The sequence below is a fragment of the Notolabrus celidotus genome, chromosome 22, assembly GCF_009762535.1.
Source record: "Notolabrus celidotus isolate fNotCel1 chromosome 22, fNotCel1.pri, whole genome shotgun sequence".
Lineage (NCBI taxonomy): Eukaryota > Metazoa > Chordata > Actinopteri > Labriformes > Labridae > Notolabrus > Notolabrus celidotus.
Window position 1 is genome coordinate 4550234 of NC_048293.1, and position 23881 is coordinate 4574114.

The 23881-nt window shown below is 39.4% G+C and overlaps 2 protein-coding genes across 4 annotated transcripts; both read left to right on the forward strand.

Annotated features, from left to right (window-relative positions):
* The first annotated feature begins 76 nt into the window (after positions 1 to 76).
* On the forward strand, positions 77 to 11383 carry LOC117805899 (endophilin-B1-like). Its single transcript, XM_034674502.1, has 10 exons — positions 77 to 1248; positions 3300 to 3441; positions 4361 to 4489; positions 5394 to 5527; positions 6323 to 6415; positions 6536 to 6619; positions 6725 to 6748; positions 7016 to 7105; positions 7354 to 7454; positions 9610 to 11383. The coding sequence occupies exons 1-10, from the start codon at positions 1192 to 1194 to the stop codon at positions 10247 to 10249; spliced, it is 1494 nt and encodes a 497-aa protein (XP_034530393.1). The 5' UTR covers positions 77 to 1191; the 3' UTR covers positions 10250 to 11383.
* Positions 11384 to 17999: 6616 nt separating this feature from the next.
* LOC117805900 lies at positions 18000 to 23564 on the forward strand. Of its 3 annotated transcripts, none has more exons than XM_034674503.1 (4): positions 18000 to 18116; positions 19365 to 19454; positions 19803 to 20254; positions 22737 to 23564. In XM_034674503.1, exons 3-4 carry the CDS (start codon positions 20119 to 20121, stop codon positions 23375 to 23377), a joined length of 777 nt encoding a protein of 258 aa, XP_034530394.1. In that variant the 5' UTR covers positions 18000 to 18116; positions 19365 to 19454; positions 19803 to 20118; the 3' UTR covers positions 23378 to 23564. The 3 variants fall into 3 exon arrangements, with proteins under 3 accessions (XP_034530394.1, XP_034530395.1, XP_034530396.1); XM_034674504.1 differs by having other exon boundaries at positions 20192 to 20254; XM_034674505.1 differs by lacking the exons at positions 18000 to 18116; positions 19365 to 19454; positions 19803 to 20254 and adding an exon at positions 21554 to 21693.
* The last annotated feature ends 317 nt before the right edge of the window (positions 23565 to 23881 follow it).

The following is a 23881-nucleotide window of genomic DNA, read 5'->3' on the forward strand; positions in this document are numbered from 1 at the left end:
CTTCTAATCCCTTAACCCTCCTTATCCTCTCTTTAGCTGTAAGATTGTTTTAATCCCCTCTCTGTGTGTTTCTCTCCTCTTGCACAAACCCAATGGTCCAATCAGCTCACCTTTTTCACGGAGAACCTATTACAGCAAAGAGGCTGAAGAAGACTGAGTAGGGATAGCACAGCAGCGTAAAGGAGGTGAAGTAGGAGTTCTTTGTATGGGCATGATTCCTGTAGTGTAGCCATGAATGCAGACAGTCAAAAGGTCACTATCTTTTTTGTGATTACTTTCCTCCTTGTTGTCAATGCGTGGCTGCTGCTGCAACTTGCTTTTGGATAAAATACAGATCTTGTGAGAGGACTTCATAATCTTGCAGTGGATGCTGGCCATTTTTGAGAATGACAACGAGGGACACACAGGACTGATCTCCAGTTTCCTCTCTGGAATACAACATTGGAATGATTGGACTCCTCAGTACTGTATTTACAGTCAGAAAGCTGAAGTCTGCAGCCTGTATTGAGCAAAGACTCCCACAAAGGACTGTTTTAAAAACGGATTGAGTCGCGATGATTTACAGACCAGAGATTATGTTTTTATTTTGAAAGGCTAGCTCGGAAGTTTGGGTCATTAACATTCAGGGATGTGTCAGCTTTTCGACATAATTTTAATCCTTTTAGTTTAAATACAGATATTAAAGTGGAGGTTTTAAAAAGCTCGGCTTTTTTTGCTTGTATTAGAGACAACTGTGAGAGCTACATGGTTGTGATTAAGCTAGCATTTGAGGCAGCAAATGTGAAGTCTTTGGAGAAGCTACAGACATAAACGACACGGACAGTCGACTGTGCTATGTAGCCATTACGTACACCGAGCTTTAAACCGGTGCTTATAGGAACAACCTGTCCAAGTGTGTTTACAGTATGTCTGCTGGATAAACTGTTATAAGCAGACGCAGGTGCTTGCACTTGCGCCGTCTCCCTCTCTGCTGCTGCTGCTCAGTGTTCACCGTGTTTACCGAGACCTGGCTAACAGAGAGAGGTGGTTAGTGGTTGGAGTCATGGCGTCGGCAGCTGAGAGCTGTCACCGGCCAATGGGCTTTTTATAGCTAACGCCAGTCCTCCTGGACCGTTGACGTTCTGTTGCTGGACCGTCGACGTTCTGTTGTTGGACCACCGAGGACAGCGCGCGACCTTGAGGAGGGTTGCGATGGATTTGACGCGGCTGGCTGTGGATGCTGGACAGTTCATCAACCGAGCCGTTCAGGTAAAACAACAAGAAGGAGAACCGTGGAAATGCTAAAGAGTAATGTCCAAAGCAGATAATTCATGGTTAATTAATAACCATACTGCTTATGGTGGCTGTTTATTGTTACTGAGTTTCAATAAAACGGTAATTCCAACCAGGGGCGTCGCCAGGAATTCTGCCCCCCCTGAAAAGACATCTCAGTGGGCCCCACCACCACAGCCCACCCTACAGAATATAACATTGCTGCTATAAGACTGCTTTATTTGCATTATACAAACATATATACTTAAAACTATCCTGGTGAACTGACTCAAATCTAAGCTACATATCAATATATACATTTTTTAACAATTTCTCCAAATATAACAACACAATATTGACCTTCAGACTGTCCACCTCTGTAAACAAGATTATTACTTGAATCATTGCCTTAAAATGTATTTATCTCATTTAATTATTTATTGATGTATTTATTTCTTGTATTAATCTGAACTTGTTAACGCTACCTTATTTTTTAACTTTTCTTTTCACTAATACTTATTTAATCGATTTTACTGTATTGATTTTATTTTATATTTAAAGGCCCTGTGAGGAGTTTTGAACTGGCTGAGAAACAGTCTGAAAATGATACCGATGCCTCTTTATGACCTTCAATAGCAAACAAGACCATCAGCAACAACACTGACACCTTCTCTGTTGTCATTTTTAATGCCTGAAAACGCCCTGAGGGGGTAGGTGTCAGACCAGATGATGGACATCTCGCTTCAGAAACAGCCTTTATTTTAATGTTTCATGAAAAATAATCACATTGCCTGATAAAGTTGACTGTTAAAAGACATCAGGACGAGGTTTTTGTTGAAAACACTACTTTTGCATGTATAGGACAAGAGCTAAGAGGTATCACTTTGTCCACAAGGGGGCGCCAGAATCTATACAAAACAAAAGTTCCTCACAGCAACTTTAAGTATTTTATTTGTAATCATGCTTTTTATAATTTTACCATTGCTGTTGTTTTCTGTCTCTCTGTTATTCCGTGAAGCACTTTGGGCTGCATTTTTTTTATGGATGAAAAGTGTATATAAATAAAGTTGAGTTGAATATAATCTAACCTCATGAAGTCAAATAAAACTCTGAAAAGCTACAGTTTACTTTCAATCAGATTCAGCCACACTTGATGCTGTGAAAATATGACAATTCCACACTTTAGGCATGAGACACGCATTCTGAGTGTCTGTTTATTTATTCAGACAATATTAATTATCTTATTACAGTTGACTGTTAAACAGTAACGGAGGCCACAGACGGCACCACACTGACCACTGACACCCCCACATGAACACATCCATACCATCCCTGCATTATTTGTCACACTCCATCATCTCATCCCAAACTGACTTTCTTGACTGCTGCTGGCATTATAATGCATAATATATTATATTATATAATTATCTTGCTATATTATATTATGTTATATTACATTATTATTGGTTACTACAACTCACGGTCATATTACATACCCATATTTATTTTATTTATTGCTTAATCTGTCATTACCAACCATTATCACCCCATGTCAACCTGTCACTACTGAAACAATTTTAATACTGCCTGTAATTACTGCTATTTAATCTATATTCCATTTGTAACATTGTATATATCTAAATTGTATTTTATCTTTATTTTATTTTATTTTATTTTACTTATTGAAACTGCTTCTTGATTGTACTTATGTCTGGGTTGCTGTAACAACTGAATCTCTCCCCTGGGGGATCAATAAAGTAATATCTTATCTTATCTTGTAACAAAAGAAATGAAAAGCGTTGTAGAAAACACATTTTATTTCAGGCCCATGAAGGGCCCCCCTCCCCACTTTGGCCCTAGGTAGTCAGTCCCACTTTTCCCCCCACTACGACGCCCCTGATTCCACCCCTAACATAACCGAGCCAACCACACAGTTCACGCATTTTACGTAAACACAGTCAAACCTGCTTAGCTAGCATAGCATTGTAAGTTGACTTAGTATTTTCATGGTTGTGTAGTGTAAATATAACTCTGTTTTTCTGCTCCAGTACACGGGGGAGAGTCTTGGTCAGTCAGACAAAACACAGTTGGACTCGGGGCTGGAGGAGCTTATTGCCCGGGCAGACGCCACCAAGACCTGGACCGACCAGATAATCTCCCAGACTGAGGTTTTACTGCAGCCCAGCCCCGGTGAGAGACTGAGAGTTATTCATGTATTCATTTTAATTCTAGGAAATGGTATGCCGTTTCAGAAAAATGTTTTGAATTCACTCACAAGTCGAACAAAACAAATGATATCTTATTATGTATTATTTGGTCCTGAAAAACACCCCATCATCCTCCTCTTTGCATAACCACAGTCTGTTTCAGATGTGCACCATTACTAACAAGTGTGAACTGCTCATTATGGTCTACATAAACCACTGAGTGACTCTGCATCTTTCCCTCTGGGACCGAGTATTTCAGCTCTGTTTGCTTGAACTGTAATGGTGTTTGGATGAAAAGACATAGTTATTATTTTGCTTGTTATATTCAATTACCTCAGCTAATATAATCCTGAGTGGATGTGGTCTGCTCCCTGTAAAATAGAGGGAGCATTCAGCTGCCAGAAATAATAAACTCATGCGTTTATTCAACACCGAGGGCATATTTGCAGATCATGTCTTGATTATATATGACTAAGAGCTATTAGGCTCTCTGGAGAATAATAATTGCTTACTGAAGGTGTGCTTCAAGAGCGAGGAGCAGAAGTGTGCAAGCAGCTGCCTCCTGTTTAGTTTTACTTTATCTCATAAAATGTCAGCTCTCACTCAGTGCTCGTCCTTGAGGACTGGATTCATTTAACACGGGACATTAGGTATACAGTTCAGTGGCATGTTAGTGACATGCTTTGAATGTTAATGTCCTTTCAACCTGAAGCATCTTTATATCTTTTTTACACCTTACACTGAGGTTAGACAGTGATGTATGAGTATGTATGTATGTGTGTGACAGTTACAGTTTTTGTATTAGCATCTCACAGAAAGGTATTATAATAAATTAAGAGTGAAACTGAAGAAAATATATCCCTTGAACCTGTGATGAGCTGTCATCTCTTCTCCATGAACAGGAGCACGGTTAGAGGACCGGCTGTATGAGCAACTGGATTGGAGCATCCCACCACGGCCTCGTGCACATGAGGTACTGGGAGACCTTATGATCCAGGCAGGGATGGAGATCGGATCCAACACACCCTATGGTGAGTTACAAACTAACATTCATGCTCTTGGAAAAAAATGATATGAGTTAGCCTTTATTATTTTTGATTAGGGTTGCAAAGGAGTGGAAAGTTTCTGGGAAATTTCCATGAGAGGTTAAGCTGGGGAATTTGGGAAATATTCCAAATTGTAAACTTTCCATGAGAATTATGGGAATTAAATGGGAATTAGAATCAGAATCAGAAATCAGAAAGAACTTGTATCTCAAGAATACAAAGAATTTGACTGGTATTTTTGCGTACTCCCTGTACAAACATAAATAGACAGATACTAAAAATCAAGTACTAATATAAATTATATAAAATGTATATATATAAGTACAAAAGGCACGAGTGCAATAATGGGATTAATGGGAATTAACTGTGAATTGTGGGTAATTTAATGGAAAGGTATCATATCTAAGCATAGATATTTCTTTTGTTATAAGCAGACATCCATCCAAAATGATACAATTCAATTTGATATTTGTAAGTAAAACATTAGCACCATACATCAAATTTGTTAAATATATTACCACATAATGTCATCCAAACTGACTTCCCTTTGTTTAGTCCACAGGCTCAAATGTGTGGCTTCAGTAGTCTTGTGCTCTGGGCTCAAGAGTGTGGTCCAGGATTCTAGAATTCATCTGTGCATGTGATGGAGGAATAGCATAGATCTTCAAGTGTACTTGCATGAAATCTGGTTGTTTTAGTCAGGATTATGCTAAAATATATTTTCCCCACATATATTTATGTTCCCTATTAAGAGCCAACCTTCAATTTAGTAAATTCCTGCTTTATTTCCATAACTTCTCATTAATTCCCATGGAAAGTTTCCAACTTTGAAAATACCCAGAATTTTGCAACCCTATTTTTGACTGCAGTATTTGTTATTTGTGTTCAGGAACAGCACTGCTCAGGTTTGGAGAGACTCAGAAGCAACTTGGCGAGGCGGAGCGGCAGTTTGTCCAAAGCACTAACATTCACTTTCTCACCCCACTGAGGAGTTTCTCTGAGGGGGAGTACAGACTCATACAGGTACAACTCAAATCAACACAAAAACACACCTGTCATTATTATCACTGTTGGTCTTAATCATGTGTGTAGGATGTTATGTTGAAGCCCTTTTCACACATGACGTGAATTTTTCTCTATAAATTCAGGACATTTTCTCTGTGGGATGCACTCTCAGAGCTGAATATACTCTGTTTCGGTGGTGCCAGGCAGTGCATGCAAGAGTACATCATGTTAAAGGACATTTATGCAACACAAACACAGTAGAAAACATAAGACAGACATCCAAAGGGAGTAGCAAAGAGTATAAGCAGAGAAAATCTGAGCAATGTAAATCCCATCATCACACACCTTACTCCCTTGTGGTGAGTTTTCCTGACTTTTGTTGCGTTCACACATCTTCTCACCCTGACTTGTTGCAGAAAATGTTCTAGAGTGCTAGCAGGAATTAATCTGGATAAAGTTAGGGTGAAAAATGTGGCAGTTTTTTTTCCCCCTCATGTTGTTCTTATTCATGAATTACCTTCAATGTCTTTGTTGCTCTTGTTGTAACCTTGGTACCCTTTACATTACCCTGTCATGTAGTCATCCCCCCTTTTGTAAAGCACTTTTCTTGCACACTAAAGAAAAAAAAAAGGAGAAAAGTTTGCAGGTTGCGTTCACACTTGCAACCCACCTGAAAAAAGTCAGGACATTTTCAGGAGTTTTGGGCATCTGTGAAAAGGGCTTATCATTAATCATGTGCCTAATCTCCTTTCTGTTGTTTTTGCTCCGTCTATACTTGACTTGATTTATAAGACTTGTTTTGATTTGTTTCAGACTGAGCGCAGGATGTTGTTGAATAAGCGTTTAGACTTGGACATAGCTAACACCAGACTGAGGAAAGCCCATGAAGCTGACCGAGAGGCCAGAGTGAGTACTTTAACTTCTCTTCAATACATTCATCATACCTGTGTAAAAGTTTGTGCTATCATACAGCACACATAGCATGATCTCATTCCACTGTCTTGCTGTCTCCTGTCTTTCTAACAGAACCTGAATGCAAACCCACTGGACGATGACTACTTGACTCATGTCTCCTACATGTTCAGCTTTCTGCGTGTTAAATGGCTAAAGGTCAGTAACACTGAAGGTGACATGAACACTGAGACGCACAGCTGAAAGTGCTGTTTGATCATTAAGTAAGTCACTTGTCCTTCTTTGTCTTTCTCATTCAATCAGATGTGGGCTCAGGAAATCTCTCAGGTGAGTTATCTCTGCATGCACACAGAGGCTCATATAAACATTTATAACGCCTCTTATAGAGAGACTATTTTAACACAGCCAGCAGTTAGAGCACTAAATATGTCCCTGCTTGTTGCAATAATTGTATTCTTTTACTTTTAAGCTTATTAAGACTTAAGCTGTTGAAGGATTAAGTTTTTGCTGATGAGAATTTTTCAGAAAGTAAGCAAGGCAAACTTTGAAGGACCCGGAAAGATGATTGTGTGTGTGTTTGGTGTGTGCGTGTAGGCAGAGATGGAGCTGAGGATTTGTCAGAGTCTGTTCGACCGACAGGCTGAAATGATGAAAAGAGTTGTGGAAGGAATCAACAACACTCACGTATGTGTACACAAAAACACACACACACACATATATACGTAGAAGGGTGGAGAACATCCTTCATATGTTGTCACTCTGGCAATATTTATGTAATTTAACCACTAGATTTTACAAACACACATCAAAATATCAAATTCTGAGAAAGTCTTTATATGTTTTCTGTTTTTCCCCCTCAAATAAAGAGAATCAAATCTACAAATAATTTGTTTAACTTGTAAACTAATTTGTTTGTTTGTTGTTTTTTTCAGACCAATCACATGCGAAGCCTGACAGACTTTGTGGAGGTTCAGGCCTGTTATTTCGACCAGTGCAACCAACATGCTCAGGAGCTTCAGAAACAGCTTGCCAGGTCTGTTTGTGTACTTTAAAACACTGGACTCTTACACCTTTGTAAAAGTGAATTGATACAGGCTAGCCTCTCACTGCTTTCTTGAGGGGTTAGATTAGAGAGGGTAGATTTTGGTTCAATTAAAGTTTTCAACACAAGCTTAGGCTATCTGCAGCTATCTAGTGAAAATCACATACCTCCATAATCAGCAATTTTGATGATGAGGCGAGCAACTGTAATGTTTCATCAAATAGTGCAGCAGCATAAGGGCCTGTGTACATTAACACTGTTTTTTTGTGCTGGCAGCACTCACAACCTCAGTTATATATAGGAGCTCTTCTTACAAGCACTTACTGTTGCTACTATGAGGTCTGAAGGTTGTCTCACAGCACTTCTGCTGCCCTGACCAATCTTAATACTTGCTCCTGTTCGAGGAAACTTTACAAAGAAACACAGGAAATAAATTGTGTATTGACGTTCACAGCAGCTCAGACCTTGAAACTATACCCTCTTAAAGGTGACATATCATGCAAAATGGACTTTTTAATGGTTCTCTACCTGAAATATGTTTCCCTGGCATGTCTACAAACCCCCCGAGAATGAAAAAAAATGCATTCTGCTCCTGTTCTGATTTCTCCACCTTTCTGTAAATGTGTGTGAAACGAGCCGTTTCAGACTTCCGTGTTTTTGTTACGTAACAACAATATCCGGTCTGTCACGGAGTCAGAGCTCGGAGCTTGTTCAGCCCATAGACTGTATAAAATAATACTGAATCCCCCCTCCGTTTTTCATTACCTACACAAATGTGTGCTAACAAGGAGCTTAGGAGGGAGGCATGCTAGTTGTAGGTTGTCTTAATAAACACAAAGGTCGGTTTTACTCCCCACGTCTGCAGATTTGAAGATCTAGTGGATGATTTTTATTTATCATGGATAAGTGCTAGCGCTAGTTAGCATAGCTACATAGCTACATGTCGTAGCTGTAGCTGTGTACCAAGACACACGTCGACATACTGACAAATAAAACAACAAGAAACACAGAATCTGTGACCAATCCTTCAGAAAAGGTCCCGCTGCCTTTCTGGCAGAGGTCGGTTTTACTCCCCACGTCTGCAGATTTGAAGATCTAGTGGATGATTTTTATTTACCATGGATAAGTGCTAGCGCTAGTTAGCATAGCTACATAGCTACATGTCGTAGCTGTAGCTGTGTACCAAGACACACGTCGACATACTGACAAATAAAACAAGAAACACTAAATCTGTGACCAATTGTTCGGAAAGGTCCTGCTACAGGCGCCTCTCCATCAGGATCAGATTCTGGATCAGATTCAGAGGGTTGAAGTAACGTGATCCCTGAGCAGCCGTGTATATTCAGACAACATGTAAACATTAGATCAACGTGCTGGAGAGCCGAGGCACATCCACTTCCTGAGGGGGCGTGGTCAGAGAGAAAACAGAGTGTTCTGAGGAGGGCTGAAGAAGAGGGTTTTTCAGGAATGCCAAAATCTGATTTCAAAGTGTTTTTTTGAGCATGAACTTTAAAGACATGTTTTGGGGACCTCTTAGACCAATATATATTGATGAAAAAAGCGTGATATGTCACCTTTAAAACAAGTCAGATCGATGAGGGAGATGTGATATTGACAAGAACAACGATGATCCAAAAGCTGAACTTTTCTCAACTAAGAGTTCTGTGAGTGCAGAGACATAAACACAGCTGACGCTGTGGACCTGGTGCACTAAAAACACTGAGCTGCATTGGTAAAATGGCAAGCGCAAAAATGCTATTAGTGGACACAGGCCCTAGAACTACATGTAGGTGTGGATAAGCTGAGTACACTGAAAATGTAGAAAATCTTAAGACCTTTCACAGAGGTGACAGACCTTTTAATTTTGTTCTCTCAAGTATGAGGGGAAATTATTTGAAGTTTCTTTCTGAAGAAATTGTAAGTTCAGAGGCCAAATACCACTCCAAAGCTTATGCAATCGACAATGGAATCAGCCTGTTGTGTATGAAATTCTGTAACCTGTCTGGCAGAAGATGCTTAGTTTTACTGCAAACATTTTACAAGGACATCTGGTTCCTCATGAAAGTCAAATCTACAGAGCATACTTCATACAGTAAATTCATTTTTCACATAAACGCCTTGTTTATGAGTTTCTCTCTGTTTGCAGCATTCCAGCAGTCCTCTGCTCCAATAACTGGCAGTCCAAAATTAGTAATGCAGGCAATCAGCCATCAACAAGCAACCATGTAGCTAATGAGCCCGTCGGGTTAAATCACGTCATTCCAATTCCCGTAGAAGTACACCAAATCCCAGACTTCAACCAGGACTCATGGACATTAAACCCACCGCCCGGAGCTGAAACAACAACAACGACAACAGACTCTTCTGTGACCACACTGCCACCTGATCAGACCAACAAGAACAATAACAACAACTCCTTCTCTACTAACGGCCAGACAACCAGCCAATGTGCAACTGCCAACCAAGCATGTGATTATGTTGGCACATCAAATTCACAAAGTCAACCAACAGATCAGATCCCAGAACTCCCACAGACCGATGAAGCCACAGCAGAAACTACCAACGGGGCAGATAGTCTGCACCAAACTGATGGTTCTCCATCATCTGAGCTCAGTGGAGCCTCAAACATGCTTCAGATGACAACTGGAGTAGTAAGTGAGAGCGCTACAACCAATGGAACGGCTGTTGAGTCCTTGGCCACCAATGGAACGGCTGCCGAGCCTGAAACAACCAATGAAACTACAAACCAGCAACCCGTCATCAATGGAGAAGATGTCCAGGAGTAATGATTATCCACGTTATCCAGCTGGAATCAAGCTTAGCCAGATGTAAATGGCATATGTGCAAAAACAGAGTCTGTCTTAGAAAGGAATAGATACAAATTAATCTTAGTGTCATAGAATAAAAAAAAAGAGGTAATTTATGGCATGGGAGGAATTTTGTGAAGTGTGTGTAAAAGTTATTTTTCTGAAAGTTTTATAGTGCCACAATTATTTCAGCTTTTATCTGTATTCAGATGTTCTTAGTATTTTGTGGAAACGACTGTTATCAGTATCAGTCCCCTCTTGTGGCAATGTATGTAATGTCGACTCTGTAATATTCTCCAGCTTCTGTCTGGGAGATGAGGCCTGGCTGACTGTTATTAACCAAATCTATAATGTTTCATTCAGCTACATTAAGCTAATGAAGCTTTGTGCCAACTGTATGTGTGTGTATGTTGTTGTGAGAACATAAACTCATGTGCGTCTCAGTGTATTTGTGTCGCTGTCTGTCTCTTACCTACAGTATGTTTACATCTCACTCTAACCTGTAACACCTTCAAAAAGAAGACTGTGCATTTGTGCATGTGACTCGGCGTTGGCGTAGAGCTGAGGTCATTTTCCATACATGTCACTTACGTGTTAGGGAGCCCTGCGAGGTGACAAAAACATCAAGCTGAACAGGATCTTTATGTTTCAGCATGGCGAGAAATATGTTTCCTCATATGTTCTCTGGGTGTTTCCCTTTACGCACAGTCAAATCATAAACTTTCTTTTACCCTTTTACCCCCTTAAAGCACCCACTAGGTGAAATGGATTGAAGTTTCCATGTCCAGATGTTGCTCATTTTCCCTGTTAGGGCAGACCTGCTCTACGGTGGTGTGGGTCCACTCTGGGGACCCTTGATGGAAACAAGCATTAATGTAGCACTAACCTTACTGATGTAATCACCAACCAGCTCTATGCGCCACACTTATGTCCCAATACATAAAGATGTGTATGTGTGTGTGGATAGAAACACTTCATTGTTGTTGCTGCTGCCAGTTTTATACTAAAAGGCGGTTCTAATTGAGTCAAATATGGTACATTGAGCTGATGTCAGCGCACGTTGTCTTTTTACTTTTTCATGTGAAGACGTGGAAATAAATATGCTAACAGTGATTTCATGTCAGCTGACATCCATGTTTACGCTCTGTCTTTGTGCTCCAGTCTTATATTCCCTCTTTAAAATTTGGTACTCACTGTACATACTTTCTAATACCGGCCAAACCTCATGACTTAGTTTTACTCACAGACCATAGACTGTATGAATAATGGACGCACAGTGGTGGAAAAAAGTTTTCGGACACCCCATGCATTTGTGAAATATTCAGAATCAGAATCAGAATCAGCTTTATTGGCCAGGTATGCTGAACACACAAGGAATTTGACTTGGTAAACCGTGCTCTCTTTGTATGAGGCATAAGAATAAGACATACAAATAAAAATGTAATAACAATAACATCAGCTATAAATACAAAAGAACAACAAATAGGCATGACTAATATGTACAGGCTAAACATAATATGATAATAGTGCAGTGGTATTATATATGCAATGAGAATCACTCTTAAGTCTTGAATTGGAATTTATTTAAGTACAGTCCTAGACAGTTTTATTATTTTTTTGTTCAGTTTTGAACACATTCTCTGTTATTTGTTGACTTTGATACTGACAATGTTGAGAACTGACATATTGAAACTGTCATGAAATTAAGTTTTGTTCGTTTTTCTTGTAAACAATAAACAAAAAATATCATTTGTATTTGTTTATATCTGCCTAATGCTTGAAACACAAAAAATATTTTTTCCCAAATATTCCATGACAATATTTGAGATTGTGTAAAATTTTAAGGGTGTCCGAAAACTTTTTTCCACCACTGTAGTATCTGTGACATCATCCATCTGTTCCTGACAGTGGCGGAGCCAGGAGGTGACCAGGGGTGGCCATGGACACCTCTGAAAACTGATTGGCGACCCCAGTGGCCACCCTGAAATTCTTAAACATGATTGGCTATTTGCCATTTCAGAGGCATTACTTATATTGAAATCAATTATTGTGTTGTTGTGTTTCAACAAGCTGCAGAGACAGTAGTTTCTTTGCATTTGAATATTATTTTTGTTGATGCTTTGATTTTGGACAATCATCTTCATTTTGAGTCCTTAAAGAGTTCAGCAGATTTAAATGTTGACACTCTGTCGAGTTACAGTTTTAATGTTAACATTAGAAATCTACAAATTTGTAACATTTGTTAAATTATTTTATAAAAAGAAGTTAAAGTGAATGTGATTATTGGAGGTAACCCTACTAGGTTTGGGGTAAGCCCCTAATGTTTTCCACGCCTGGCCACCCCTTAACAATCAGACCCCTAGTTTGGCCACCCAGGTCAAAACTTTCTGGCTCCACCACTGGTTCCTGAGCGCTGGTTTGAAGCTAGTCATTGGCGGAAGCCATATTGGAAATGTGGAACTCAACACACTTGTGGTTTTTTTGGGTAGTTTCTGTTGTCTTTATGATATAAAAAGAGTAAACACAGTTGTTTGATAAAAATTTTGCTTCACCCAACCACTAACCATGAGTGGAAAAATGGCCAAAAAAAATCACAAATTCTGCCAGGGTATGTAAACTCATGAACACAACTGTTTATGTGGTTTCCAGTGTTTCTGCAGCCAACCTCAAGTGGACGCTCGATGAATTGCAGTTTATAACACCTCTGCGTGGGCTTCATATTTTGAGACCAGCGCTTGCCGCTTGGCACAGACACGTACTTCTTTTTGAATCAAGGTCTTGATCAGCCATCCAGAGCCAAGTGTAGTATTATTTATAACAATGCTGACACACTGAGACTCAGTTCAGCTTGGCTTGCATCACTGATTACAATATGATTAATGTTATTGACAGGGTAATGAGGTCTGGTCGTGTTTGACATTCACCACAACCTCACTACATGCACACACACCTCATTACTACACACACAAAAAAAACACTGGAGATGTGTGAGTGTGTGTCCTGTATTTTGCTTCCACTTCTGCCTCTCTTTCCTGCCTGAGGCTCTACTAACAGATTAGATTGATTAAGCACAGGTTATGTGATATTGATCTGAGCACAGTCAGGAGGCCCTCAGTCCAATAACACCATAAAGACCTGTATCACACCACTATATCAGCTCTACATTTCAGAGGGGCCTCACAGGAGGCACAGCCAGTGCTTGAAGACAGATTAACTAATGTTTTAGTTCCTGTTGCTTTCCTATGACTCAGCCAAACAAGAATAGACTCTCTTCAATCTGTCCCTCACTGCTCATGAGTGCCTGTCCGGCACACTGATACAGCAAGTTCCTGCTATGTCCCCAACTTATTTTTATAATTTCCGTTATGCGTCCTGCCCGTTAGAGATAGCAGCTCCCTGGTCTTCATGTCATGTTCTGCTCTGCTGTGATACAGGAAGATGAAATTATTTCCTGCAGGTCTGACAGACCTGAGCGAGTTAGGCAGGAGCAGATAAAGGCAATTTTGATGTTTCTAATTATATTTGGTCCTTTCCTGCATAGAGGGCACATAATGTTTTTAAGTATTGTTTAAAAACCATTTGACTTTTCGTTCAACTTAATGAGGTGACTCCCTGTAGGGTTGGAAACCTCTTTTAGAAAGAAGACGTGCAGTTTACATTAACCTGCCTCCAGAATCTGCAAGAAATATATTTGAGACAACAAAATATAAATGCTGTCTGTGATTAATAAAGTGCAACTGAGTGAGGAGGACTGGTATAGAAAACAGTGTCATGTGCCTGACATCAAGAAACTCTTACAATATCGACAGTGTGAAACTTTTGTCTCCTCATTCTGGCAGTAAATATCACATTAACACCTACAGGTCTAATTTATTTAACACTCACTAAGATGAAGTATCCTTGTTCATTTGTTCTTTTCATTAATACATATTTTGGCTGAAATCCTTAAAGGTGACATATCACGCTTTTTTCATCAATATATATTGGTCTAAGAGGTCCCCAAAACATGTCTTTAAAGTTTATGCTCAAAAAAACACTTTGAAATCAGATTTTGACATGCCTGAAAAGCCCTCTTCTTCAGTCCTCCTCAGAACACTCTGTTTTCTCTCTGACCACGCCCCCTCAGGAAGTGGATGTGCCTCGGCTGTCTAGCACGTTGATCTAATGTTTACATGTTGGCTGAATATACACGGCTGCTCAGAGATCACGTTACTTCAACCCTCTGAGTCTGATCCAGAATCTGATCCTGACGGAGAGGCGCCTGTAGCAGGACCTTTCTGAAGGATTGGTCACAGATTTAGTGATTCTTGTTGTTTTATTTGTCAGTATGTCGACGTGTGTCTTGGTACACAGCTACAGCTACGACATGTAGCTATGTAGCTATGCTAACTAGCGCTAGCACTTATCCATGGTAAATAAAAATCATCCACTAGATCTTCAAATCTGCAGACGTGGGGAGTAAAACCGACCTCTGTGTTTATTAAGACAGCCTACAACTAGCATGCCTCCCTCCTAAGCTCCTTGTTAGCACACATTTGTGCAGGTAATGAAAAACGGAGGGGGGATTCAGTATTATTTTATACAGTCTATGGGCTGAACAAGCTCCGAGCTCTGACTCCGTGACAGACCTGATATTGTTGTTACGTAACAAAAACACGGAAGTCTGAAACGGCTCGTTTCACACACATTTACAGAAAGGTGGAGAAATCAGAACAGGGGCAGAATGGATTTTTTTCATTCTCGGGGGGTTTGTAGACATGCCAGGGACACATATTTCAGGTAAAGAACCATTAAAAAGTCCATTTTGCATGATATGTCACCTTTAATTCATTTTTCTTTTTAAATCACTTTTTGGATTTGCTGTTGTCCATCCCTCCACTGCAATATCTACACCTTTCAGCTCTGACAATCAGATTGTTATGTGACATTAAATGCATCAGCACCAGTGTGCTATTACAATTTAAATTACCTTAAAGCTAGAAATGTTGCTCCAGACAGCAAAAATTAAAGCTCCTGTAAGGAACTTTTATTTGTATGGATTTTGGCGCCCCCTCTGGACAAAGTGATACCTCTTAGACTTTTGTCGGTCTTAAATCGTATCCTGCCTTCTTTGAACAGCTAAATGTATCTCTCACTTTGAATATTTGCAGAAGGTATAAAAGGGGTGTTCACGTTTTCACCAAGCTGAAACCTCCAGTCTAAAAATATGAGTCCAATGTGGAAGAAATAAATAAACATGTTTACAGCCTGGTAAAAAAGACGAGTGTAGTCTGGATAGCTCATTTCTCGAACAGCACACACTACGGGGGGTGAATTTTTTCATAATGCAGTAATTTCAAAGATATTGAGATTATGAGTCTTCCAATGAGAGGCACAGCTGACTTGATTGACAGGCGGGAACACTGTAGCTGTTGGCTAGGAGGCTCAAAGCCCGCCTCTTTACGTCACAATCGCTCAACAGCAGTTATGTTGAGTTCAACATTTCCAATGTGGCTCCAGCCGACGATTGGCCTCAAAACAGCGCTTCAGAAACAGATGGGTGACGTCACAGATACCACGTCCATTATTTATACAGTCTATGGTTTTCACTCAATTTGGCCAATCAGTGAGAAGCTCAGTGAAAAGGTATGTTTGTTTAAGTGCTGACTCTCAGGCCTGATTGCCTCTAAAAAGGCTAATGACTGATTATAACTGCTGTGAACTCCAGTTAATCAACTAACAGCAACATAAAGGTGAAATGTGACAGAGAATTTTGATAGGTGATAATTCATCTATAATGTAAAATATCAACTGTGACATTGAATGGTGAACTCTCTAATTACAACATATGTTAATTTAGCAATACCTTATTAGTGTGCTGATGAAATTATCCCAGCTTGTGGAAATTAAGAAGCAGAAGCACAGATCAAAGTCATCAGACATTTTTAACTGATGTAATATATTATGGAGAACACGTTGCTGACACAAAATAGCAAGTGAAACCCTCTCCTTCTCATCCTCCAAATCATCCCATCTTTTAAAATGTACAATAATTTACATCAGCTATGTTCTTACAAAGGCTTTATTATTTACAGCGTGTTGTATATCCACGATGTCCTCCCCTCCCCTTCCTACATCTTGGGGATAAAAAAGGGAGACACCCAGTTCTCATAAAACCGGCCTGTGTTGGCTGACTTTGCTCTGTTAGTGTTAGTGTGTGGTTTCATATGGAAAGTCCTGCTCCTGCCTTAAACTGTCTCTTTTTAACTGCTGCTGACAACACCCATTGTCCCACTTTCTCCTGTATCCTCAGTCAGGACCAAAACAACACAACAGGATCTGTTCACTTTGATTCTCCGGTCTGAATAAATTAGTCTTATGACATGAAATACTCTCCTTTAAATCCAACTTTCATCCTCGCTCTCTATCTTCTCCTCTCAGTTATTTATTTCTTTATTTTTGGCAAATCTGTCATTTCTCATCAGTCCTCCCCCTCACTGCCAGCTGGGAGTGTTTTGTGTGACAGCTTAACTGTAGGTGTGGTGTGCAGGTGGGGGCGGTGAGCAATGTCTGGTGGCTGCTGATATATGATTTTCATGAAGTCATATGATGACATAAATAGAAAAATGACCTATGGAGAGGAGGAAAACGTATGGACGCTAATGTGGACAAGATGAGAGCACCAGCTGTGTCCACCATGCACAAACACTAGGTTTTATATCCCACCTGCCAGTTGTGATACTTAACTTTATTCACCTTACTTAAGCAGAAACTAAGTATCAGAATTTGATGGAAGTGGTCCACTTCCTCCCAAAGTGTGGCACTTCTGCTGCAAAGAGGAAAGGAACATTTTACACACTTCCTCTCCACTTTTCCTCACAACTGTCCATTCCTGTTTCCACCTTTCCCCCGTCTCTTCCTCTCTTCCTGAAATAAACCTGACAGCCATCATACCAATTAGTCCCTCTGCTACAATCACAGCCTGCCAAACAGGGAAACTCATGGTAGCTATACCAGGCATGCTGACATCTGCAGGTAGCCTCAGTCTTGAGGTCCACAGGGAGACACAAGGTCAAGACTTTTCCTTTGGCCTTCACCTGTCCTACTTCTGCTGCTTAACCTCAAAACCTGTTGACCAGAACTCTCTGCCTAAAGAACAAGGTCACTTTCCCTAATTTAAGGTCCAATAAAACCACACTGAGTGTTTAATCAGAAGGGTAACAAGCCAAATAAGCACAATCACATCCAGGAAACAAATTTGGCAGCACTATATTTGAATAATTTTTCACTCAGACTCATCACAAACTCAAACTATAACCCAGATTCTGCAATTTCACAGTTTGTTGTTGATGTAGAGAACAAGGATGACCCTGATTCATCAGGACAAACATTAAAGAACACAGATAGACAGTGTGGATTGAAACATCCCTTGGAAAAATGTATATGACTGTGGAGGATTTAAGAATGGAGCCCCAAACAATGGTACACCTCTTCCGTTGACAGGAAATGTATCCTATTTGAGGATCAGTGGATATTAAGATATGTCAAATAACAGGAAATAGTTTGTATTGTGTGAATTGTTTTGCTCCAAGTAAAGCTTACATTACTTTAAATGTTTCCAATGTAAAAAGAAAAGTCTTTGTTTGTCCGTCAGTACAATTACATCTTGCTGTTTTACTTTGATCTTCTCTATCTGTTTAAAACAAACTTTTATTCTGATCTATTTTGATCTTTTTTCCAGTTAAATGCTTTTTCTGAGAAAGCAACAAGTTGGAGGCTAAACTGCATGTCATGTGCTGTCCTCCAGTGAAGAAGGGTGATTATCAGATGATTTGAAAAATCAAATCAGGACAAAAAGGTTAAAAATGTAAGTGGCTCTTTTTTTCTTTCTTTCTTCTTTCTTTCTTTCTTTCTTTCTTTCTTTCTTTCTTTCTTTCTTTCTTTCTTTCTTTCTTTCTTTCTTTCTTTCTTTCTTTCTTTCTTTCTTTCTTTCTCTGCAGATTCAAAGTGCAATTTTGACTTTACACTGTAAGAGGAGGGTCCTAATTCAGAGGCTGCATCCTTAGAGAACACATTGCTAAACTGAATGCGTCGCAGCATTTTTAAGAGAATGTCAAATTTGGAATATTCCTTTTTTTTTCTTTCTTTTTTTCTTTCTTTCTTTCTTTCTTATTTTCTTTTTTCTTTCTTTCTTTTTTTCTTTCTTTCTTATTTTCTTTTTTCTTTCTTTCTTTCTTTCTTATTTTCTTTTTTCTTTCTTTTTTTCTTTCTTACTTATTTTCTTTTTTTCTTTCTTTGTTTCTTTCTTCATTATTTTCTTTTTTCTTTCTTTCTTTCTTATTTTCTTTTTTCTTTCTTTCTTTCTTTCTTTCTTATTTTCTTGTTTCTTTCTTTCTTCCTTATTTTCTTTTTTTCTTTTTTTCTTTCTATCTTACTTTCTTTCTTTTTTTCTTTCTTTCTTTCTTTATTTTCTTTCTTTTTTTCTTTCTTTCTTATTTTCTTTCTTTCTTATTTTCTTTTTTTCTTTTTTTCTTTCTTTCTTGATTTCTTTTTTTTCTTTCTTTCTTTCTTTCTTTCTTTCTTATTTTCTTTTTTCTTTCTTTTTTTCTTTCTTTCTTTCTTTCTTTATTTCTTCCTTATTTTCTTTTTTTCTTTTTTTCTTTCTTTCTTTCTTACTTTCTTTTTTTCTTTCTTTGTTTCTTTCTTTGTTTCTTTCTTTGCAGATTCAAAGTGCAATTTTGACTTTACACTGTAAGAGGAAGCTCCTAATTCAGAGGCTGCATCCTTAAAGAACACATTTCTAAACTGAATGCGTCGCAGCATCCCTATGAGAATGTCAAATTTGGAATATTCCTCAAAAGCATTTAAACCCATCCTTTTTGCCACATCCTGAGATTGAGCTCCTGCCAATTCTAATGAGATAGTGGACTCTCACCTGGTCCAGCAATATCCTTTTTATATGTAGTGTTTGTTTTCAGCTCAATGCAGCCAGAGCCAGTGATACACACTTTTAAAAAACTGAGAGATGTCTTGAAACTTCAAAGTAGTATATATATCATACTTTACTTGTTGGTATGTGCGCCTGGTGACCTGTATTGTATGCTCGTGACTCAAGGGTAATGGCAGGAACAGTTGATGACGCAGAGCTCTGAAGGATGCTGCCCATGAAGTTGGACGCCGCTCGTGTGTGACTGAAAATAAATGGGTGAGTACGTTTATTTTTAAAGCGACAGAAATAAAGTCCCATTCTGCTTCTGCTGAAAAGCCACAGACTATTACAGATGACACTACATACAAAATCCTCATACAACAGTAGAACCATTAGTGAACAAACTCACCATAGCACTTCATTTGCATCTTGTTACCTTTGGTTAACATTAGGCACCCTAGGTTACTGGATATTAGTGCTGTAAAGTGTCACTTTTCAAACGTTGCATACATTTTGCTTCAAAGAAAGTCTTTCTAAATAACAGAAACATACTTCTACACGTGTTGGTCTTACTGTTTCCCCGTTCTACTCCTCTCCTGTTTTTCTCCTCCCTACATACTGTAGCTTTCTTGTCACCCTGGCTTTCCCCGTGCCCCTATAACTCTCTCCCTATAATGCCCCAATTTCCCACTCTGTTTGACTTTTGACACATTACCTCCACTGAAGCATTACTCACCCAACTTCCACAGCACCCCCACCTCTGTCCCACCCTCCTTGACTTCCCTCCTTCTTCCATCCTTATAAACTCTGCACCCTCAGTGGTTGGCTCAGTGTGAGGAGCTTTGCATACACAGTACAGAAAGAAGGAAAGATCAGCTGGAAAACTGTAATGCAAACACTTCTGATATTTTGAAAGGCAGTATATATTCAAAGCGACATCATGCACGCATCCAGGATCAGGACTGTGCTTTGTGTGCTTGGCTTTGTGTGTGCATCCCTGTGCATGAATGAAGTTGAGTATGAAGGAAACTACGCAGACACCTATGACAACGAGATCTCTCAGGACCAGCAGGAGGGTGAGTTCTGTTAGTTTGTCCTTTTGTGTATTTGTTTACCAGCTTGTATGAACAGATGGCTCATTGTGAAAAAAAATGTTGTCAGCTGTAATGCCAGAATCTTATAAAGCAATAGAGATTATCTTATGCAGTTGGATTTGTTAGTTTTGGAAGTTAGTGATGGTATCCCCCAAGGCTCTATCTTTGGTCCCCTTCTGTTAACTTATTTTTAAAAAAAGAATGGTACCACCTAAGCCAATAAAGGAGAGGAATGTGTTTCATATTACTTATCTCAAACAACACTTCCATTCTATTGTTACTGTCTACAGAATGATGCAGTAAAAGTCCCAAATTGCTGAAATGTCCTGAGCAATTTTTGCACTTATGTCTGTAGTAGTTGAATTTTTGTAAACAGGCTGCTTTTATTTAATTTTTGAGACAATGTCTGCAACTGACACACATTTTAGAGATGTTTTTTTAAGTTAGTAAATTTGATTTTACGACATAGGGTTCATTGGTAAATACTTAACTGGGACTTTTGCGTGTTTGAAAAAAGGTACTGGTTTACAATTTGTTATTGGTGTTGTTGGTGACATTAAACCATAACAAGTAAAACACCACAAATATGGATGTTGGTGTGCTGGGGACGTTGTAGTAATGGGACCATATTGTAGTTAGATTGTAATGTTAGCTTTTTAATCCTTGCATTTGTTTTGCAGACTTAAAAAATAAAAAGATAATTTAATAAACAAAAGAACAAAAGGTACAAACAAAAAAAAGAATTCCATATTTCTATTTTTTGTATTATTTAACTACTACTTTATAATGTAAAACTACCTCTGCAACTCACCACTGCACTTTATCATATTATTTTAGCCTGTACATATTAGTCAAGCCTATTTGTTGTTTCTTTGTATTTATAGCTAAGGTTATTGTTATTATATTTTTATTTTATTTTTTATTGTAGTTCTTATTCTTATTCCTATTCTGCCTTGTACAAAGAGAGCACAGTTTACTGAAGTCAAATTCCTTGTGTGTTCAAGCATACTTGGCGAATAAAGCTGATTCTGATTCTGATTCTGATTCTGAAACAAAACTACTGAAATGTCTAAATAACTAAATCCAAAAAAGTCCAAAACGACACAGGGAACACAAGGAAGACATACAATGATCCACCCAGGGACAGGGGACTAGAGGAACTAAATACATAGAGTAATTAACACAGGTGTGGAACACAGGACACAGGTGAAACTAATGAGGGTAATCAAAAAGGAGGGAAACACACAAGGGCAGAAAGTAACTAAACTGGAAACACAGGAATCAGAGCTACAAAACAGAGAACACAAGGCAAGACTAAGAAACACAAGAAAGTACAACAAGAGACATGGATCACAAAACACACAAGGGAAATCCACACAAAGGATAATAATTAATGCAGAATAAACACAGGAGAAACCAAGGTATGAAACGCAAGGAAAAAAACTGAATTAAACATTGACTCATGACACTTTTCAGTGCAAGTATCTTAAGAAAATGTTGTCATGAAGGTTATATTCTGAAAAATTCAAGGGATGACCTTTGAATTTAAGAGTAACTTTGTTGTATGACTCACATGTCATGAGACCATCACTGCTTCTAAATGGCTGCATTGTAGTAGACATCAGTATTATAAGAAACTATGGAGATTTTGTTTGTTGTAGTAGAAAGGTGACTAACAAAGAGCTTACTGTATGTGTCCTTTCTGATTCATACAGTGTGACAAATAATACAGCTCATCAGGGTTCCACTCAATAGAAACTATATCACATATGACACATTAACTGTATAACAGTTCTTTTCACATGGACACCAGAGTCTCTAATGAGGAAAACTTTTCCAATAGCTGCCAAGAGCAACGGGCAAACACATTTCATTTTATTACCTTTCATCTGTGAGGAATAGCACCTTTAAAGTAGCCAAGAAACTGGAAGTCACCCATGCACTGAGCTTATATTTAACGTCAAAAAAGCTTGCTCCATTTAAAAATTCATCTGTAGAATTTGGCCGACAGTTAACTTAAAGGCCCTGTGAGGAGTTTTGAACTGGCTGAGAAACAGTCTGAAAATGATACCGATGTCTCTTTATGACCTTCAATAGCAAACAAGACCATCAGCAACAACACTGACACCTTCTCTGTTGTCATTTTTAATGCCTGAAACCGCCCTGGGGGGGTAGGTGCCAGACCAGATGATGGACATCTCGCTTCAGAAACAGACTTTATTTTAATGTTTCATGAAAAATAATCACATTCCCTGATAAAGTTGACTGTTAAAAGACAACAGGACGAGGTTTTTGTTGAAAACACTACTTTTGCATGTATAGGACAAGAGATAAGAGGTATCACTTTGTCCACAAGGGGCGCCAGAATCGATACAAAACAAAAGTTCCTCACGGCAGCTTTAACTTAACTTCTGACCTGACTATGCGACTGTATAAGTGATGTGTCCCTGTTTTTTCTTTGCAGTAGAAACTTCAACCCCACCATGCCAGGCTGCAGATTTCTCCCGCTGGGACAAACTTTTCATCGCTCTGGAGGACTCCCACATGAGGCAGAACATGCTCCTTGAGTCTTTAGGACAATGCTGTGGAGGTATGCACTCTCTCAGGACCCAGGTGGACAAGCTGACTAAGGGAACATGCCAGCAGTGTATACCCAGCCTAGAGTCAGCATGCAGGATGCAAGCAGAGCAAACAAGTGTCAGGCAACAAAAAGGCTTGCTGGAGCTGAAGGAGGAGGAAGCCCAGAGGGAGAGGAGGCTAAACACTACTTTACAGCAGCTTCTGCAAAGTAGCCATGAGGGGAGCGCCCGCCTGAAGCGTCTGGAGGAAGCTGGCAGCCTTAGAGCGGTGCCACCGGGAGCAGGGGATGGCAGGGTGGGACATCAACCCACGCAGAGACCTGGAGGTTTAGGTGCAGCAATTGGTTTGGGTATGAAGCCATTCTCATCTGGCCTCAAGGAGCAGGAAGTGACTTCACCACTTGACATTAGCGAAGTAGAAAAGGCCCTGGTTACTATAGCAACAGAGCTACAGAGGGTTCACCTGCAGCTGAGCAGAGTGATTGAACAGGCTGGGACATTGAGGAAGAACAGAGGAGACACATGAGGGAAGAGAGGAAAGGGTCGACAGGGGTCCCTCCGGTGATGGTGATTTTGCACACTTGTTTTTAATGTCAGTTTTAAAGGCTTTTTTGTTAACTTGTTTGTCTGTTTATGTCTGGTGACAATGAATTTGGATGTTCCATAAACGTTGTGGTTTTACTATAATAAATAAACTTATTAAAACAACTCAATCAGCCTCATGGAAAGGTTTCCTCCCTCCTCCCACACAGTAATCAGAGCTATAAATGTGTGCATGTTGACACTTTCATTTGTCTGAGTCACTGCATGTCCCTATACGCGTGCTCCATCTTACACCTCCGTGTTTGTGTTGTTGTGGGCATGTCTGCAAATCACCACGACCGCAAGAAAGTGTGTCAGAGGTTTTGGCCTGAGTTTAATTGTGGGCTGGCCCCACCCACTCATTAGCTGCTTAGAAGCCCCGACTTACGATGCTCAGAGTGTTTATGATTAATGAAACCCTGCCAGAGCTATTACAGTGCCGCCCGTC

What these genes read in the sequence shown, in the direction of transcription:
- LOC117805900 (XM_034674503.1), top strand. Translation starts at nt 20,119, where the DNA reads ATGCACGCATCCAGGATCAGGACTGTGCTTTGTGTGCTTGGCTTTGTG. An exon ending in CTCTCAGGACCAGCAGGAGG is followed by an intron (nt 20,255 to 22,736) that starts GTGAGTTCTGTT and finishes TTTTCTTTGCAG; the next exon opens with TAGAAACTTCAACCCCACCA.
- LOC117805899 (XM_034674502.1), top strand. Translation starts at nt 1,192, where the DNA reads ATGGATTTGACGCGGCTGGCTGTGGATGCTGGACAGTTCATCAACCGA. An exon ending in AAGCTGACCGAGAGGCCAGA is followed by an intron (nt 6,416 to 6,535) that starts GTGAGTACTTTA and finishes TCTTTCTAACAG; the next exon opens with AACCTGAATGCAAACCCACT. An exon ending in AAGGAATCAACAACACTCAC is followed by an intron (nt 7,106 to 7,353) that starts GTATGTGTACAC and finishes TGTTTTTTTCAG; the next exon opens with ACCAATCACATGCGAAGCCT.